Source organism: Sorex fumeus, unplaced genomic scaffold (assembly GCF_029834395.1).
Source record: "Sorex fumeus unplaced genomic scaffold, SorFum_2.1 ptg000036l, whole genome shotgun sequence".
Lineage (NCBI taxonomy): Eukaryota > Metazoa > Chordata > Mammalia > Eulipotyphla > Soricidae > Sorex > Sorex fumeus.
The window spans coordinates 19944592-19960787 of record NW_026606093.1 but is presented as its reverse complement, the minus strand read 5'-3'; the positions used below and the strand labels follow the sequence as shown (position 1 = coordinate 19960787).

The following is a 16196-nucleotide window of genomic DNA, read 5'->3' as shown; positions in this document are numbered from 1 at the left end:
AGAAACGAAGAGGAGGAGGAGTTGGGGGGTCAGAAGGATAGTGCAGGAGGATGACACTTGGTTTTTCCACCAGGAGTGATCCCTGAACACAAAGAAAGAGAAGGAGAAAGAGAAGAAGGAGAAGCTACCAAGTCTGAGAAACAGGAAGCTGAAACTATGATTTCAAAGCACATTAAAAACTGTTTTAGAGAGAACTCTACTGCTGATAGCTACCTTCACTTCTCCTTCAGGCCACAGGAATGTTACACAAGTAATACAACTGGTAACCTCCTTCTTACAGTTTAAAGTGCAACAGGAAGGGTAAGAGTGATAGGATAATGGGAGGGCACTTGCTTTGCAGTTGGCTGACCCAGGTTTGGTCTCCTAAACCTGCCAGGAGTGATCCCTGAGCACAGAGCCAGAAGTAAGTCCAGAGCACAACTGGATAAGGCCCCAAAACAATCAGACAAACAGAAAATGCAATTAGAAAAGAACAATGTGCAGGTAAATTGTTAGATGAAGAAGAAAACCCTGTGTGCTAAATACTACTCCTGATATTAAAGATGTGACAATTATTGAGTTATATAGAAGCTGAATTCCTAGTTTTTGGAGTGATGTCCATGCTGTCTTCCAATAAGGCTTAGCCAGTCACACTTCCAGCAGCAGGGAATGAGGGGCACTTCCCTGCATCCACAGCAACCCTGCAGCGGCTGTTCCTGATGTGTGCCAGTCTCTTGAGAGTGAAGTGATAGCTCACTGTTAGTTTGCATTTTGCTGATGATTTGCGACGTAGAACATTTTGTCAGGTGCCTTTTGGTCATCTGTATTTCTTCTATGAGGAAATTTCTGTTCATCTCTTTGCCTGTTTTCTGATTGGGTATCTTGACTATCTGATGAATGGTGGGCAGACAGTTCTGGGGTTAAAGCACCTGCCCTACATGCCCATATCTGACTCTAGTTCTATCCCAGCATGATTTATGGTCCCCTCAATACTACCAGGAATCACTCCTGAGCAGAGAACCAGGAGTAAGTCCTGAGGACACCATGTGTGGCCCCAAACTGAAGAAAACAAACAAACCCTAAAAAATAAAGAATGTAAATTCAATTATACTGATGAAAAAGCATGTCTATGGTAGTTTATACAGGGAAGAAAGCAAGTAATTGAACAAAACATGAATTGTGTCCCCATTCTTATAAAACACTTAAAAACTATAAACAGAGTCACAAAATAGAATAATTAAATTTTCCTCAATCTTTGCCATATGTTAGGCTCAGTATTAAATTATTTATTTGCAATACCTCAGAAAATCTCTTCAAGAATTACTGTTAGAAAATATTTACAAGAATTCTATCAAGTATATGATTACCTTATTCTACTGATGAAGAAACAAGTTTAGAGATATAAATATGTATGTGTGTGTGAGAGTGAGTGTATCACCATAAAGTCAATAAATAGTAGACCAGAGAGTAAAATATTGCCAGTATGTTTTGGGGGGCTACACCTGACTGTGCAGATGGCTTACTCCTGGCACTGTGTTCAGGGATCACTCCTGGCAGTGCTCAGGGGACATTAAGGTGCCAGGGTTCAAACCCAGCTTTGATAAATAACCTCCCCATACTTGTAACTGGGGACACTGGCGGTGGGAAATGTACACTGGTGAAGGGATTGGTGTTGGAAGACTTTCAGTCATAAACTGAAACCCAATCATGTGAACGTAGTAACTGTGTATATCGTGATGATTCAATTAAACAAAATCTTACTGCACAGCAAAAATGAATAAATAAATAATAAAATAAAACTCACCTTCCTCTGAATTACCTTTCTATACTCTAAGGGGGAAACTCACCTTTTCCAAATTACCTTTCTATACTCTAAGGGGGAATAATACATATACTGATTATAGCTTGTATCAGTTCCATCAACAGAATAATCTATTGGCTCTAATAAAGAATCTATTTTTGTGTTCTGGTTTAGGAAATGTGTTGCAGTTTTTCAGCACAGATGTTATTCAGGAAAAGTTTTCTGCTTTTATTGACCTATATTAAGTCTAAACTAAGTTAAGTCACCAAGTCTTGTGATCCTTATCCAAATAAAATTTCTTCTCCCCTATGTGGTCCTTGCAACAAACTCTTAAAAACATACTGTAAATAGCTCAGCTGGCAAAAGAAAACCTGGGAGGCATATTATTACTTTTTAACAAACTCAGTCTTACTTCCGTTCATAAACACACACACACACACACACACACACGCATATGTACATAAATATACATAAATATACATAAATATAATAATATTCATGCCAGCACATAGTTGGCCCAGATTCTGGAATAAATGTCAAAGCATTAGGTTGCTGCTACCCTCCCATCCTATGAAAAATAAATATATAAGTCTGATGATTACATGCTATCCTTAACTAACTCTACAGGTTATTATCCTTCGCTTATTACAGCTAGAAACAAAAAGAGACAAAAGATTAGTTCTACCACAGTGATCACTGACTCCCTAAATATTTCTATTGTTTAGAGTAAAGTACCTGAAAAAAGATAACTGTATGCTTTTACAATCACAAGTGGTAGAAATCTTTCTAAAATTTTTTTAATAAAACTACTAGATATGCATATATCCAAGTTAAAAATTACAGTGGAACAAAATAAAGTGAAGCAACATCACAAAGTAAACATAAAGAAAAGGAAAAAAAAATTCTTACATATCTGACAGATGAAATACTTATTTTCTTTTAAAAATTTACCATATTTACTTTATCTAAAAAAACTCTAAGAAATAACTGAAGATATGAGGCAAGTAGAAGAAAAAACACAATTTATCAAAATAAAATGATCCAAAATCTCACAAAAACTTAAAAAATAAGTAGGAACACGTAGAAATCTTTTCAATTATCAAACAGAAAAATTGCTAAAGACTTCTTATGTATAAGTTCAGAATACAGAATCATATTCCCATGTACCACTGGACCAGGACTATACATTATATGATTCTTTTTAAGAAACTGGTCATTCTATCAAAATTATACATTCAAAATCAACAACTGTATTTTAAATACTTATCCTAAGAATCATGGAAATATTCAAAGTTTCATGTACATAAAAATTAACCACAAAATTGCTTCTAATAGCAAAATTTAAAATATCCTAGATATTTATTCTTAAAGATTAGTTAAGAAATAACGGAAATGCCATATTATGAAATAGTATGCAGTACAGTAAATGTTGTCAGTGTGAACTATACCGTTAAGAGAAAAGTACAGGTTAGAGAACTGCATGTTTACATATGCTTCTATTTCTACTCTATAATGATTATACCTTCTATCTGCCAATTTGGTGACATGTATACATATATATGTACACACACGAGCTACATTTCAAATGGGTTTTATCTAGTTACCTAGGATGGAGAAGGGTACTTTTTTCCATCTATCTAAAATGGAGAATGGTACTTTTTCAATAAATATGTTCAGATTTTTTTCGAGATGTCTTAATAACATTATACTAATTTAAAAGCACCTAAATACCAATTTAGAACTCCAAATAATGTTTGTAGATTATAGAAGTGATAATGCCAAGGGGTAAAAACAGGAGTGAGAGAGGGGGACTAGAAAGGAGGGACAGGCTGGAACACTGTAGGATTGAGACCAGATCATGAGCTGCTTTGAAAGGGTCTATCTCACAGTGATTCAATTAAAAAAAAAAAAAGGAAGCAGACTAGATGCAGAACAGAGGTACTGAGCAGGAGTCATGGACACTTAGGTGGTATAGAGACGATGTGGCTGTACACATTGAAACTTCTAAGAACCTCAGGGGGTAAAGGGGAGGAACACTGAAGTAACAGCGGAAGGAAACGAATGCTCTAGACAAAGATGTGATGTTGGAACACTACACACACGAAGCCTTATTATTAACAGTATTATAAATCAAGGTGCCTCAAATGATTTTTTAAAAATCTCTAATAGCGAATATTACTGTAAACATGTGCCTCAAACTATAATGATCCAAAATAAAAAATCCTTGATAATGAGGAGGGTGGGTTGGAGCCATAGCACAGTGGGTAGGGCGTTTGCCTTGCATGTGGCCAACGTGGCCGACCTGGCCGACCCAGGTTCGATTCCTCTTCCCCTCTCAGAGAGCCCAACAAGCTACTGAGAGTATTTTGCCCACATGGCAAAGCCTGGCAAGCTCCCTGTGACGTATTCAATATGCCAAACACAGTAACAAGTCTCACAATGGAGATGTTACAGGGCCCACTCAAACAAATCAATAAACAATGGGAGGACAGGGACAGTGACAGTGACAATGAGGAGGAGTGGGATGGAAAGGGACCTTGGGTCACAGGTAAAGAGATGCTGAGAGAGTGGTGGATTTGGACTTGAAACAGTGTATGCCTAAAACTCTCCTATTATCAGCATTATAAATAAAGTACTTATATAGGTATATTTATAAATAAAAAATATTACACCTTGGGGAAAATATATATACAATAGGTTTTTATCTGTAATTATCTGGAAATTCACCATTCAAGATCTCATATGACAGGTATGCTATGGGGTACTTTAAAAGCACTATGTAATTTAATTCTTAAATTATTATCATTTCTACTTTATAGATGAACAAACTATTTAAAGAATTGTTATGACCAAAGAGATAAGATATGGATTAAAGCAGTTGCCCCACATGCAAGCAAACCCAGTTCCATCCCTGGCATACATGGTTCCCTCATCCCTTATGACCCCCTCCCAAGCAAATATGATCCAATCTTCCCAATCCCTAAAAGAGAGAGCGGCTGCGGGGAGAGAGAAAACTATATAAAGTCTCATTCACTAGTAAACATAGTCATGTTCTGAACTCCAATCTGCCTATAGCAGTCAAGAGAAATCTGAATGGAAAAGCCTTAAAAGAATGAGACTGGACATCAGTCAAGAGACCAGCTGCCAGAGGACACAGGGCAAAGTGTACATTAGGGCAGCACAGTCCAAACTAGCAGGGAAAGATGAGAGAGAGAGAGAGAGAGAGAGAGAGAGAGAGAGAGAGAGAGAGAGAGAATCAAGTTATTTTGGACTGCAAAGTTGGACTGCAAAGTGTACTCATTCTAGATTGTAATATTAAAACACACGCCAGCATGTGACGGGTACCTAGTCTGATACCTGGCACTGCATGAACCCTGAGCATCGCCAGGCATAAAAAACCAAACTGGCAGGCATGTGCTGCCAGGCCAAGAATGGCCCAGGCAGCTCCTGGGCAGCAAAAGCACTGCTGGGAATGGCCGCTAGCAAAGAAAAATAAAATCTAACAACTAGGTAATACGGAAGAATAGAGTCCTGAGTAGATTAGGAATACATAAAGCAATATTTTAGGAAAGTCAGAAGCTGAGTAGCCTATAAAGTAGCCATTCATTTATTGAAGGTTTTACTTTCCTTCATTTAAGTTATCAGCAGTCAAATACAACCTGAACATATAAGAGATACTGAGAGAGACAGAGAGAAAGCACACATACAAGTAACAGTGCACTGCTATAATAGTTATACTTGCTATTAGGTATTACTGCTAATCTTTTACTGTTCGTAATTTATAAACTAAACTTTATAAAGGGTATGTTCCTCTAAGGTACTACCTGTGACATCACACATCCACCGAAGATCTTGAAAAGTATCTCTCTCAGGTAAGAGAAAAGATAGTGTATTGCAATAGAGAGTGAGGACAGAAAGAAGAGTTGGGAACTGACACAACAGTTAAATTTTTGCACCTTGACTTGGTTAGCAGCTTTGGAAATGAATGAAAAAATGTATGAAAGAACCCACTAGTAACAGCTGCATATTAGACTAGAGATGAATGAGGAAAACAAGAGCAAAGAGTTAAGAATCATTCTAAAGTTTCATCTGGAGGAAGCTAAGATGCTGGTATCACTGACAGAATTGAGACGATAAGAGAAATGTAATTATAGGAGATAGCACTGTAGCACTGTTCTCCCGCTGTTCATCAATTTGCTCGAGAGGGCACCAGTAATGCCTCCATTGTGAGATTTGTTAGTGTTTTTGGCATATCGAATACGTCACGGGGAACTTGCCAGGCTTTGCTGTGCGGGCAAGATACTCTCAGTAGCTTGCCGGGCTTCCAAGAGGGGCAAAATAATCAAACCTGGGTCGCCCACATACAAGGCAAACCCCCTACTATCACTATTGTGCTATCACTCAGGCACAACTATAGGAGATATTAAGGAAAAATATATTAAAATATGGTGCTAACAAGGAAGTTCCTGCTGCAGACACACAGAAGTCACTTCTGATGGCCCAGACTGAGCAACTTCACTTTTGGTTGTCATCCTTATAATAAGATATATGACCAGTCTTAAGTCAACAACATAACATATCATTTGTACAAATGACAAAGATAAGACATCTTTTCAAGGATATAATCTAGAATTACTCACTGTCTTACTCCCTACATCTATTTGTAATTCCCCAAAGAAAGACTTTTGTTGAATAAGCAGTCAATGTGGATTTTCAGGCTCAACTCTCTTTAAAAAACAAAGAACCACTCTCTTCCTGATTTTCATTTACTCTCAAAAATCTCTTTGTCTGATTTGTCGCAATTTTCTACTGTAGACTTAACCAGACTATTTATTATTTATTATTTGCCATAATTTACTATTTATTGTTTTCCTGGTTGGCCTTTATCATTCATGCTTACTTTTCCTAATTTCCATCTTAGAAAAAAAGGAGAAAGTCTGAAGGACAACCCAGAAGATAACTTTCAAAGGATAAATTATTACCAAAGGAAAATTATTACTGGGCTAGAGCGATAGCACAGCAGGTAGGATGTTTGCCTTGCACACAGCAGACTCGGGTTCAATTCCTCTGTCCCTCCCGGAGAGCCCGGCAAGCTACCAAGAGTATCACTCCCCTATGGCAGAGCCTGGCAAGCTACCCTGGTGTATTCAATATGCTAAAAACAGTAACAACAAGTCTCACAATCGAGACGTTACTGGTGCCCGCTCGAGCAAATCAATGAGCAAAGGGAGGACAGTGTGACAGTGCAGACAGTGCTACTATTTTCTTTTTCTTTCTTTTTTTTTTTTTTTTGCAAGGGAGGATACTCAGTATTGCTTGGAGTGGCTTCCCCATGCAAAGCATGTGCTCCAATCCTCTGGGCTATCTCCTTAGCCAGGCTAAGTTATTTTCAAGTTTAGTTTCGTTATGCTATGGGCTGACATTAATAGCAATAACAATAGCAATAATAAACCAAATTACATAATTATGAGTTACTAACCAAATACACTCAATTTGGTTTGGTACAGTTTACTAGCATTTGAGCTAGTAAATGCAAAAACATGGCTTAAGTCTCCTAGAAAACTCAAAGTCTTCACCTCCTTGGGTAATCCCAGAGGTCCTATAAGAATCTAAACAGTGCTAGAGAGCTTCCCTTATCTTGCATGGAACCGACCCAGGTTTGATCCCGGGTGCCACATAAGGCTCCCTAAGAACTGCTAAGAACTGCTAGGAGTGCACAGAGTCAGGAATAATTCCTAAGTACAGCCAGGTATGTCTCACATACTGAAAAATAAAAATAAATAAAGAATCAAAACACAGCAGTAACCCAAGAGTCCAGTGGCCACTGTGGGTCTACTGTGCACTGCCCACAACAGCACAGTTCATCCTGTTCCAAAACACCTTATTACATCTTCAAATACTGATAACAGTATCAAAAACATAAAGGACAAAAAAATAAGCAGGATAGATATCCTACTTTAATTGCAAATGAAAGACTATTTTTAACATAATACATTTAAAACAATACTATTCACAATTCGGTGCAGATGGAATTCAGAAAAAAGTTTTTTAGAACCCCATTTTAACTAAAGAAAGGAAAAATATTCAGTGGACTTAGATTTAAAGGCAATAAACAAATTAAGTTTTTTGTTTGACTGAAAATAAAATCTCAAGACTCTATATAGAAAAACAAAGTACCTGTGAGTTTTATTTTGGAGAGTCGAGCCAAAATTCCTGGTAAACTGTCCACATGTAGCTTCATCTCTTTCCACTGATTTTCATCTCTCTGTTGTCCAACTTCTACGGTGCTTTCAATTATTGAAGCAGATTCTAGTTCAATCACTTCCTTTTCATTTGGTTTTCTGGACAAAGATAGGCTTGGGGATGAAAGAGGTCTCATCTCATATATTTCAGCTTTGCCTTCATCTGAAGAGATTTTTTCAAGTAAAGGAGATGATGACACTGGTTCTGGCTTTGGTTTAACTTGCTGATTCAGACTTCTGTTCAGTTGTGTGACATACTAATTAAAAAAGTATACATCATTATACAACCAACACCAAGAAGCTATTAAATGGGTTGTTAAGTAAACAACTTCCATTATCCCAGATTATATGGTACTTAAAAGATTTTATAATATTTAAAAGAATAAGTGACGAATTATTAAAGAGGCTTTCTTACATGGAAATAACTATACCATGAGATAAAATATGATTAAGGACTAGAATGGTTTGCAAATTCTATGGTCAAAAAATTACTAGAAATTTAAGTTTCATTGAAGAAAATTATTCATCTCCTCTAGAATTTCCCCCCACTATAGTGTTAGAAAATGGGAGTTCAACAGTGCCAATACAACAAAACGTTTTCGATAATCAACAGTCAAATTAAGTTCTTGACACTATAGTGTTAGAAAATGGGAGTTCAACAGTGCCAATACAACAAAACGTTTTCGATAATCAACAGTCAAATTAAGTTCTTGACATTTAATTTTTCCAACAAACAACACAAAGAGGAGTTCAACAGCAGGACATAATCCAGTACTAAGTGACATTACAACAGTGTATTTGTGGAAAGAAATGTGGATGTTAGAGTCAGTCTCTATAACTTAGAAGCAAAAAAGTAATTACTACTGTTTTTTTATATAAAAAACTTTATATAGTTTTTTTCCCAAGATATATCTTGAGAGCTGATGCATTATATTTCTCTTTTAATCTCGACAATTGTTAAGTTTAAAGATGATAGTTGATTTTGTTTGTAGTAAAGGGGGATACCTAGATCACCTTTTTTTGTTTGTTTATAAAGTTACAAAGTTGTTTACCATAGGTTCTGATCATACAATGTTCCAACATCCTTCCTTTCACCAGTGTACATTTCACACTACCAATGCCCCCAGTTTTGCTTCTTCCATCCACAACCACCAGTCTGCCTTTACAGCAGGCACTTTTCTTTTCTCTGTCTCTCAAAGATGATAATTATTAGTATTTTCTTTTAAGTTTATAAATGAAAAACTAAGCAGAAATAAAGTGACGATTTCATCAATAACAGAGACTTGGAGTCATCTATCATGAAAACTAAACTAGTAACTTTTCTATTATATGACAAAAGTTTGAAAGTAGTCTTAAAGAAACCAGTCCAAGGGAAAATGATTATAAACACATGAATAAAATGAGGGTTCTGTTTAGATTTTTCTAAAAAAGTATTACACACATTTGAGGGTGTTTTTTTAAATATCCATTATCCTTAATCCTCAACTAACAAGTCAACATCTCTAGAGAATTAAATATCATTAAAACTATTAGTATTATTAATATTTTAAATTAAAGAGGCATTTTAAGTTTAAAAGGATGACAGAAATGCCAAATAGGAGTTCAGATTATGTATTCACTATTCTTGCATGCTTATTCTATAATCATTGTAGTCATCATGTCTACTTCCCATAGAAAATAGATCCTTGTCGGGGCGGGAGTAATAGTAGGCCACTTGCCACGCATGTGGCCCATATGGGTTCGGGTTCAAACCCCAACATCCTATATGGTCCCCTGAGCCCCGCCAGGAGATCCCTGATGCAGAGCCAGGTATGGCCCAACAACCAAAACATACAAAAAATAGATCCTTCTCTATTTGAGAAAATGGCAAATGCCTTCCTTCAGTGGTCATATTTAAAAAGCCCAAAACATCATGGAGCCAACCTAGAAAAAGGTCTTCAAAAGGATGGAAATACATCGTCAAATCCACGCTAAAATGCCTAGCATTACAAAAACTCTAAACAACCCTACTCAAAACTACATATGTTTAAAATACTTTCAAATGCAGTGCTACTATATGAAAACAGGACACCGGTACTGTTATTATAAGCAATTATTTTTGTCATACCAAACTGAGGGAACTTTAAAGAATTTTTTTAAAGGTGCATTGAGTTCAGTTAAAAATAATATAAGTAACAGATTAAAGTGTTGTATAAACTTAAGAGAACTACATAAAAGTCCTATTTTCAAATATTGAACATTTCAAATTCCCACATACAGAGAAAGAAAAGGCAGTAGCAGCAGAGTAAGGAAGGTTTTCTGAACATACCAAGCGCTTCAGAAAGTTGAACCGTTGAACTGTAAGCCACCGCTTATTGGCAGTCCTGAAAAGGTGCAAGAACTTGTGAGGGGATTCCTGCACAGTTCTCCTCTCCAGACGCCAGACACATCCTCCTACCCCACCTATGGAGAAAAAGAAAGGGAAAGTATTCAAAATTCCTACCTACTGATAATTGTATTCACCTAAAAGCAAAAAAGTTCACTATACTAAGAACAACATATTTGGTAAGGTCAGAATTTTGAAATGACCTAATACAGATCTGCGAAAAATTACAAGGAATTAGCCCTGCTCACTGCTTAAGTCAGCATAATGCATTAGAAGGACTAGAGAAATTTATCTTTTCAGGACAACTGTGCTTTTATTATATGAACTGCTGGAATGAACACACTGTAAACTTTTCTAAGAATAATACAGAAACCACTTTATAAAAGTAAAAAATGAGAAGCACAATTTTTCTGAAAAAGTAACTGGTGTGCTGGAAGATGGATTTCTGATTAATGTTCTGCTATGTCAAATACAAGATCTGACTAAAATAGAACATTAATTCCCAATAAATATAACAATCAGTCTTGTTAGGAAGAAATTATTTTTGTTTCAAGATTTTAGCTAATAGATCTTTCAAATTTCACAGAACACAATGCTTCCATTTTAGACCTCCTATTATTCTAGTTTTCAAAAATACAAGAAATTCTTCCTTTTCTTTTAAGTCTATAAAGGGACCAAATAAAGGGCCTTTGCCACTTTCCTTGTCAATTTCCGAAGATATCTCCTCTTACTGTACTGCCATGTGAAGGGAGTTGTGTACCCAATTAATAAAACAGCTGGAGGCCAGAGCAACAGTACAGTGGGCATAGCATTTGCCTTGCTTGCAATCACCTATGTTTGATTCCGAGCATATTCCATACCATATGTTCCCCCCAACTGCCCCTCTCCCCACAAACTCCGAGGCGCCCAGCACTACCAGGAGTGATTCCTGAGTGCTGAGTCAGGAAAAACCTCAAAGCATCTCAGGGTGTGTCCCCCTCCCCCAAAAAACAGATAAAGAAAAAAATATATATAGCTTGTACCAAAGCAAACACAAAGTATAGGGTAATTTCTAATATTCAACCCATTTCTAGAGTCACTATGTCTTTTCCAACTGTTCTTTACTAATAATTTAAGAACTCTTTATTCTTAAGCTTACCTTTGCTCAGTACTGCAGACAAAACCATTACCACTTAAGATGTCAAGTCATCCTGAACTCTATTTTCACATAATCAACAAGTCTAGTCAATTGAAATATCTTTTTTCCATTCCTAGTACAGACCCTTACCATCTTACATTTGGAATACTGTATTACAGGATTTAAACCATGCACGCTGACCTCAGGAAATTTCCTTTCTTCTCCAATTTAAGTATCATAATTTTACTCTTCAAGTCCAGAATACATATATTCACCCAAACATGACATATGCACACTGCCAAAGTGCTCCTCATCCTGAACTACACATAACACACATTTCACAGTTTGTTAATCTTATATGGTTTTTTGTTTGCTCTGTATCTTGACTTAACTCTGCTAAACTTTAGAAATCTTTTAACTACTTTATCACGTTATACTTTTCATGGCACTTTTTAAGGCAAATTGTTTCTACCATCAAGTTAACAGCAGAGACTCTCCTGTATTCCTTTGCTGTAAATGCTAGCAGAATGGTCTCTATGGAATAAAAATGTTTAATGACTGAATTCTCATGTAACTTAAACTGTAGGGAAAACTACCACTATACATGAAATACAGAGCAGTTATCTTAGGTTTAATTCAATTAGAGGGTGTCCTTAATAATTATAAACCTCAATAATTATAAAATGCTTTTTTTTCCACATATATGAATGTGTTGACTACACATGACAACAGCACTGAAACCAGTCATCTGACTAAAACTGCCTTTGAAACAAGTGTTCTGATTAATTCAGCTTATTAATTTTTTTATGACTGTATTTGTGCCTTCAATTGTTCTTTGTGATAAAAGGATCCAAATGTCTAGATTTCACTCTTTTTTTGTTCTGGGTCATAATTTCAGTTTTGAGCTGTTTGGTTCAATGAGACATGCCTAACACTAGAAAAGAAAAAAGAAAACCTTGGAAAATACCTCATGATTGAGATGGCATGTGAGATTTTATTTGAGAAGAGAGGGCAGAGCTGGGAGCCAGACCCAGGGATCTCAAGGACTTACTACTGGGTCCATGCTCAGGAATCACTTCTGGCTCTGCTCAAGGACCTTATGTGGTGCTGGGATGGAACCAGGGTTAGGCACAAACAATGCCTTATTCCTTGTATCTGTCATTCAATATGAGATTTTTTTAAGAGTTGAAAGGAAAAAAAGCTAGCAAATTAATAATATTTTCCATAATGAAAATATTTTATTTAGTCAAAATTTCACATTTCTATGAAACATTGGCTAGACATTTCAGCAATAGACTTGAAATACATAAATGACACATATATTTGAATTATATTCTCAAATATATTTTTTCAAATATAAACAGATCTCATTTTAAAAAACTTTAAATTTGATCCTATCTTCCATGTACCATCAACATTAGATTTGTAGCACTTTTTCAATGAGAATAGCAGATAATAATTTGAACTTTTAGAAGCAAAATCAGATATGATCACAGAATACCTAATATATTGTCCCAGTTTACCTCACCAGATAAACTCATGTAAGTTCATGTAGTAGATCTTCTAAGTAAATGATAAGTCAATACTAATTACTTACTGGTAAGAGTATTATTTTTGGGGGTGGGGGGCTATGTTTATAGCTTTAAGGTGCTATTAATTTCTTCTAAAACAGCATAAAATTTAATACAGGGGATAAAGACACTGTATATTGAGTAGGGCACTTGCCTTCCTGAAGCAGTACCGAGTTTGATCCCCAGCATACTATACAGCTCCCTGAGCCCCACCATGAGGGACCCTTGAGCACAGAGCCAGGAGTAAGCCCTAAGCACTGTATCACTTTGGATGGTCCCCAGAACAAATAAACAAAAAAAGCTGTTATAGCAAGAAACCAAGTGAATCCCACGCATCCCACTAACTGAAATGGGGAATTCTATGCAAAGCCAAGTGAAGCTGTATTATGTAGCACTGTCCTCCAGTTGTTCATCAATATGCTCGCACGGGCAACAGTAATGGCTCTATTGTGAGACTTGCTGTTACTGTTTTTGGCATATCGAATATGTCACAAGGAGCTTGCCAGGCTCTGCCCGGTGGGCGTAATATTCTCAGTAGTTTGCTGGGCTCTTGGAGAGGGGCGGAGGAATCGAACCCAGGTCCGCCTCGTGCAACTGCAAACGCCTTACCGGCTATGCTGTTGCTCCAGCCCAAGCTGTACTATAAAAAGCTAAAAACACAAAATTGAAAGGCAGAAAAGCAACTAACTTAAGGATGATCTTGGAAATGCCTCCATAGAGATTATAATTCTAGCACAAAAAAAAGGTAAGCTCTCTTAACAATGAGAATCTAAACTCAAGATCAGGGCAATACTTTGAGGCAGTCAGATAGATAATGAAGAAGTAGTTCAAAAAGAATCACAGACCTTTAAAAAAACAACAATATTTTCGCAAAGGAAAATTTCATAAGAAGACTAAAATTAAGTCTTTTTATTAATCCCAAAGCTTCAACAATGTCCAAATCATGGCCAGTCATTTCATCTGCACTCCCTCCCATTGCCACCTCTGCCTTCTGATTTCTGAATTTGTGGGTCACTCCCGAGTTGGCTTACTGAATGGAGAGGCCACAAAACTGTGCATTGGAGGAGTTCCTGAAAGTCCAGTCCACTTCTCAAGCAAAAGGGTCCTTAGTGGAAAAGGGTAGGGCATTTGCCTTGCACGCCCAGCCGACCCTGGTTCGGTTCCTCTGCCCCTCTTGGAGAGCCCGCAAGCTACCCAGAGCATCATGGCAAAGCCTGGCAAGCTACCGGGGAATTATTGATATGCCAAACAGTAACAAGTGTCACAAGTGAGACATTACTAGGCCTGCTCAAGCAAATCAATGAACAACGGGAGGACAGTGACAGTGGAAAAGGCTGACACAGTCCTGTTCTACATCCCTTTCTGGCTGGAACTGAAGAATCCTAGTAGATTTTTCTAGTTCAATCGTCTAGTGTTACAGATAAACTAAATCCAAAAAAAAAAAAAAAAACCCTCAAATGATTTACCTGGAGATGACAAAGACCAGAAAAAAAAACCCTCAACAGTATAATATTGCAAAATAAAATGTTAGTCACAGTGCTGGAGACTACCAGATGCAGTCAAGAGCTTTCGGGCAGTGCCACTTGAAATTTTCTGGGATTTAAACCAGAATGGGAGCTTGAACTCTGGATCTCCAGTACGAAGGGCCAAGGGCACCCTGCTCAAATCACAATCGGTCACCACGCTGAAAACTACGAGGACAAAGATATTGCACTTTCTCGGTATTTCCAACAGGCCAAACCTGTTGGAAAGCATTTGTCCACAGATAAGGATTCCCAACAGAGAAGGTGCCCGGACATTTCACCGGGCGCAGGGGCCGGGCGGGGGGCTTGTCACGGTGAGAGTTCCCGCCGGGACACGGTGACACACGCCGGGCTCCGCCGCGGGCAGCGGGGCTCCCCTCAGGGCCGGCGGGCCCGGGGTCAGGCGCGCGCGGGAGAGCGACGGGCTGCGGGCCCGGCACGCGGTCATCACGGTCACCGAGCTCCGGACGCGGGTGGTCTGGAGCCGCCTGGCCCCAGAGCCGACGGTTCCGAGGCCCGTCCCTGCGGAGAGGGCTCGGCGCTCCGGTCCCGACGGTTCCGAGGACACGGCGCTCCGGTCCTGACAGGCCAGGCCGATGCCCCGCGGCGGCGCGCCCGACCCTGCCCCTCCTCAGCCCAGCTCGGCCCCCAGGGCCCCGGGCTGGACCGCAGGCGCTCGGACCCGCCCGCTCTCCTCCGGCTCCAGAGAGGTCACCCGCCCGCGGCGCCCGCCGGCCTCGCCCAGGTTGGCTCTCAAGGTTGCGGCCGGGCGGACGCGAGTCCGGCACGTGGAGAAGAGAAAAGTCTCCCCAGGGCCGTGCTGAGAGCGGGCGCAGTACCTGTCAGGAGGCGTGAGGAGAGAGTGCGGGGGGCTGCGGCCATGACGCCCACGTCTGGCCGCCTCCGAGTTCCCCGTGTCCTCCCTCCTCACCGGCCACAGGGCGCCGCCATCTTCTTTCCCCGCCCTTTAAGGAGGTGCTTCCGGTGCGCAACTTCCGGTACAGGCTGCGGCTAGGAGAGCTGAATGAGCTGCGGCGCCTGGCCGACCGGAAGCCCGTAAGAACCCGTAGGTCTGCCGTCTCCCTGAGTGAGGGAGGACGGCCCGGTGCGTCAGTCAGAGCCGCGGGAGGGTGGCCCGGCGCTCCCCGCCGCCCTGACTGACCGAGAGAGGACGGCCCGGCGCGCACCAAGAGCGGCTCCCCAGACCTCGGGCTGCTCCTCGGTTCCCGGCACTGAGGAAATGGCCTTCGGCCAGGCATTGGTCTGGTGTTTCCTGTCAGAAGGAAGCACCGACGAGCTCAGGTTGCTTATCGGAAGGGAATCACCAGAGTGTGCTGATGCCAGAAACGTGTGTGGGGGGTAAGATCTGCGGGAAGTGGAGGGAGACCTGAACTTGAACCCAGCCCCAACCAACTGGCCGCTCGGGTGAGTGATCTTCCTCAGTGACGGTAGGTGTTCTATGGCTGAGGGGAGTGGAGGACGTCGTCCGGGCGTCCTCAGGAGACTGCGGTCAGGGTCCACGCGAGTCGCGCCTCCTGGACTGTGAGGACAGAGCAGATCTCAGTGACCTTCCCTCCTCCCGGGATTCTTGCAAGTCC

General features: G+C 39.7%; 1 protein-coding gene across 2 annotated transcripts in view; it reads right to left on the bottom strand.

Annotated features, from left to right (window-relative positions):
* LOC130027223 (protoheme IX farnesyltransferase, mitochondrial) overlaps window positions 1-15556 on the bottom strand; it is a 128214-nt gene extending 112658 nt beyond the window's left edge. For both annotated transcript variants that reach the window (XM_056117896.1, XM_056117895.1), the window contains exons 1-3: window positions 15438-15556; window positions 10331-10464; window positions 7958-8279 (exon numbers count right to left, since the gene is read on the bottom strand). In XM_056117896.1, the coding sequence (XP_055973871.1) occupies window positions 7958-8279; window positions 10331-10464; window positions 15438-15480 (499 nt within the window). In that variant the 5' untranslated portion in view covers window positions 15481-15556. The remainder of the gene's footprint in view (window positions 1-7957; window positions 8280-10330; window positions 10465-15437) is intronic.
* Window positions 15557-16196: the final 640 nt, after the last annotated feature.